General features: G+C 30.1%; 1 protein-coding gene across 1 annotated transcript; it reads left to right on the forward strand.

Moving 5' to 3' along the window:
* The first annotated feature begins 908 nt into the window (after window positions 1-908).
* LOC129308330 (AP2/ERF and B3 domain-containing transcription factor At1g51120) lies at window positions 909-1,955 on the forward strand. Its single transcript, XM_054949412.1, has one exon. It carries the CDS (start codon window positions 945-947, stop codon window positions 1,953-1,955), a length of 1,011 nt encoding a protein of 336 aa, XP_054805387.1. The 5' UTR covers window positions 909-944.
* Window positions 1,956-4,408: the final 2,453 nt, after the last annotated feature.

A 4,408-nucleotide genomic window follows, 5' to 3' on the forward strand; every position in this document is an offset into this window, starting at 1 on the left:
AAACACTTCGCAACATTTTTTTCTGTAATAAAGTATAATGATGGTATAGGAACTGGATTCAATGACTACCATACAGAGGAGTATTGGGAGCTCATCGTCTATGAATTATTTAAATTTATAGCTTTTCAAAAATAAGGACAATATCTTAACCATAAGTTTTTTAAAAAATAATTTTTTTTAAAATATGATGTAAATTTAGATAATTCATACTAAATTTAAAAGGTTTAGAGACAATGAGCTCTCAGTGCTCATTTGCAAGACGTGTGTTGATGGTATGTAGACTTTTACCTTTTCAATAGACTTATATAATAATGATGCTGATGCAGATATTAATTATAGTAGGAATTCAATATTGCAACAAAAACCAGATGTGGTGCTAGCTGGTGCTAGTCAGGTTACATTGAAAGCTCTATTGAACATATGCATGCACAGTTTTTTCTTTTAATTTTTCGTTGCAGTCATCAAGGAACATGCACGGTATATGAGTGTATTTGATTCAAGCTAAGCAACAACAATTGATGATGAAAAAGACAATCAATGAATCATTAATTAGTTTTGAGGAAATAGATATGAGATATCCATACCTGTTAGAAATAGTATATATATCTCCTAAATTAAGCAATAATACATATACCAGGTCACTTAGCTCAAATTTAATTGACTCAACGTATAACTTCAAGTTTGTTTGAACTAGAGTTAGGTTTCCCTAATTATGTTGTTAATTGGGACTTCCAAATATAGTTTAATTTATCAATTACCACTTGCACGAAACCGAAACGTATCATCTTTCTGTTAAATTTCAAACATCATATATTAAATTGTAAGAACAAACAAAACCGAAGAGAACCAAAGTTGTTCTTCTTGTTCTGATTTTTTTTTTTTTAACAGAAGTTCTTCTTGTTCTGATTTAGAAGGTGAGAAATAATCAAAGAGAATCGGAGAGGATGAATGTAAGAAGTAATACGAATATGCAAAAGTTCAAAGGTGTAGTGCCTCAGCAAAATGGTCATTGGGGTGCTCAGATATACGCAAATCACCAAAGAATATGGCTTGGAACCTTCAAATCTGAACGAGAAGCTGCCATGGCTTATGACAGCGCCACCATCAAGCTCCGGAGCGGTGAAAGCCACCGGAACTTCCCTTGGAACGATCAAACCGTACAAGAGCCTCTTTTCCAAAGCCATTACACCACCAAAGCAGTCCTCAGCATGATCAGAGACGGCACCTATCCTTCCAAGTTAGCTTCTTTTCTCTTAAGCAGACAAACCCTAACCCTAACCTTAAACGGGGAAGAACAAATTACCAGGGCCAGAAAGAACGTAGAAGAAAAATTCTCCTACAACCAGCTCTTCCAGAAGGAACTTACACCGAGTGACGTGGGCAAACTCAATAGGCTCGTCATCCCCAAGAAACATGCGAGTAGGTATTTCCCTTACGCTTCGGGCACTACAGAAGAAGCCGACAGTAATAATAATTATGGGACGACGATGGATATTAACAGTGACATTGAGCTTGTGTTTTACGACAAGTTAATGAGGTCGTGGAAATTTAGATACTGCTATTGGAGAAGCAGTCAAAGCTTTGTGTTCACGAGAGGTTGGAACCGGTTTGTGAAAGACAAGAGGTTGAAGGCTAAGGATGTTATTGTGTTCTATAAGTGTGAGCCTATAATCGATAGGAGGATTATTAATGGGGGTGAAGTTTTTCATCTGATTGATGTTATCTATGATGAAGATAATGTTCATGAGAGCTCGAGGACGTCGCAGTGTTTTGGAGAGAAGAAGAGAGATTACAGGCAAAGTTTTGGGAAAATGTTGAGCTTCAATAATAGAACAGAGGAAGATGAAGAAGATGACGATGATGAGAATGAGACAGAGAATGGAAAGAAAATGTTGCATTCTCCAACAGATGCTGCAAAAAAGGGTTTGAAGCTTTTTGGTGTAAGAATTAACTGACAATTATATTATTAATAGTTTTTATTAGTGAATATTTAATTAAGTCGCTTGCCTCTTGACATTAATTTATCTATATATGCACTAATAAGGATTTGGGAAAAAACGTAATGAACTATGAATATTAATATTATCCTTTGTATAAAAATATAAAATTAATATTATTAATTAAGGAAAAAACAATTATCCATCCTATAGTTTTATCAAATTTTACTTTTAATTCTTATAATTTTTCAATATTTTTAGTCTCTATAGTTTTAAAAAAATTAGGTGATATTTAATTTTTTTAGATCCTCATATATAGTTTCAACTTTTTTAACGTTTTTAATCCATGTAATAACCAAAAACACTCAAAAAAAATATAAAAATAAAAATAAAAACTAAATGAAATTATAAGAATCGACAATTGTACTTTCTCATGTTATTGTATCAGCGCTTTGTTAACTACTTCACCAATTTTTTGATCACATATATTTATGAGAATTCATATTCTTATTTGCCTTGATTCTTAATTAGTTTTCGACCACCAGATTTTTTTTTGTATTTCAACTCTGAAACAAAACTGTTTGGCATGGTCACTACAATTAATAAACAATAACTCCAATTGCGATGAGTCTTATATTTTAATTATGTAAAATTATTCAAATATCCTTGCCATTTATAATTGAATATCCTTAATTTGTCCTAATTAAGAAAACTAGAAAAGGACCTTAACCATGTCAACAAATACGCCACAGTAAGATATATACATAATATAATAATAAATAAATACATTCTCGGATATTTACTTGTTTTAGGTTTTAAACATATTATTGAACATTTACTTGATACACATGCACAATGCTCCAAATTAATTGGTGCGTGTATCTAAAATTGAAGTCCCCACATGGCCAAACCAATTATTAAATTGAACAATAAAGTATAGCGCATGCATGCATACAGCATACACGTAATAAATCACATAAAAATTTTCTCAACACACACACACACACGTATTGTACTTGAATTTTCATTTTCCAAGTCACAATCACGAATACATTCTCAGGACTCCTTCTATTTAATCACCACGTATATACGCACGCACCCACATACATGCACGTTTGGACTAAAACAAGTGAAAGATATATCTTCCCAACATTATTTTTTCCCAGCAATAATGTACAATGTCAGATCAAATCATACGCTACATTGCTACACTGTTTAGATACATCTGCATGTATTTATTTCGGTAAATAAAGTTGCATTACTAAATATATTATGATATGATCGGAATACACATACGTTAGAGAATTTTTTGTGAGTAGACAAAAAATATAAAAAAAAATTAATCTTCTTGTTAATGAATTTGGTTATATATAACTAAATTCACAATAGTATTATCTTTCTTTTTAAGATTACAAATTTTTGTCGTTTTTGTTGGTCATCATTTCAATGTGGCGAATCCTCGGATAGTTTCCAATCACAGATAAAGAGGGGTCTATATTAATTTCAACAAGACTGTTTTTGGCATAATTGTAAAGTTGAAAACACTAATTACAATATATGAGATTGAGAATTTCCCATAAGCTGATGTACGTATCATGGATTCTGATTAGATTCGAAGCTGCAGAAATGAAACATACTCTTCTGTTCCTATTTATAAATTATTTACTGTATTTTTTATCAAAGTAAAAAAAACTTAAAAATTATAAACTTTATATAAATATTTAATAAGTTTTCAACTTTACTCTAATTAAATATATATATATATTTTTTCTTTTAACATTCAATAAAAAATAAAAGAAACAAATTATAATAAAAATTTAACTATATAACTTATAAATAGAAAAAAAAATTCTTTTTCAATCTTGTAAATAGAACTAACATATATATATATATATATATATAAAATAAATATAAGCGGGCAAATAATAATCTCAGCCAAAAGAATGCATGTGAAGTGCTTTTCGTTTGCTGACGCATAACTTGTCATCCAAACACTCCCCAATTAATACTTGCTTCACTTGGATGTCAAGCACAATGATTTGTCTCGGTCAAATCACTATGCTCACCTCACAGTTTTTTGACTTCCTGTTTGAGGTCTTAATTGCCTCTCATAAATTTTCGTCCACCATCAATATTATTTATTTTCCTCTTCAACTTCAGCCACTCGATCACTTTTTCTTTATTTTTTCATCTTATTTATAAATTATTTTTAATATTTTTATTAAAATTAAAAAAAATTTAAACTTTATTAAGTCTGTTCAAAAAAATCAATCAATTTTTAATTTTACCTCTGTTAAATATACCTACTTTAAAATAAAATACTTTATCATTTATTAAATTTTTTTATATTTAATAGGGATGAAATAATAAAAATGAATATTATAATTTATTGAGGCATCTTATAAATATGATTGAAATAAATATCATCTCTCAGCACTAGGATTGGAGGAGTATACTCTCTACATCTCTCT

Source organism: Prosopis cineraria, unplaced genomic scaffold (genome assembly GCF_029017545.1).
Source record: "Prosopis cineraria cultivar Desert tree isolate PC_DT_omini unplaced genomic scaffold, ASM2901754v1 PC4, whole genome shotgun sequence".
Taxonomy (NCBI): Eukaryota; Viridiplantae; Streptophyta; class Magnoliopsida; order Fabales; family Fabaceae; genus Prosopis; species Prosopis cineraria.

Coding starts and splice junctions, on each gene's coding strand:
- LOC129308330 (XM_054949412.1), top strand. CDS start 945: ATGAATGTAAGAAGTAATACGAATATGCAAAAGTTCAAAGGTGTAGTG.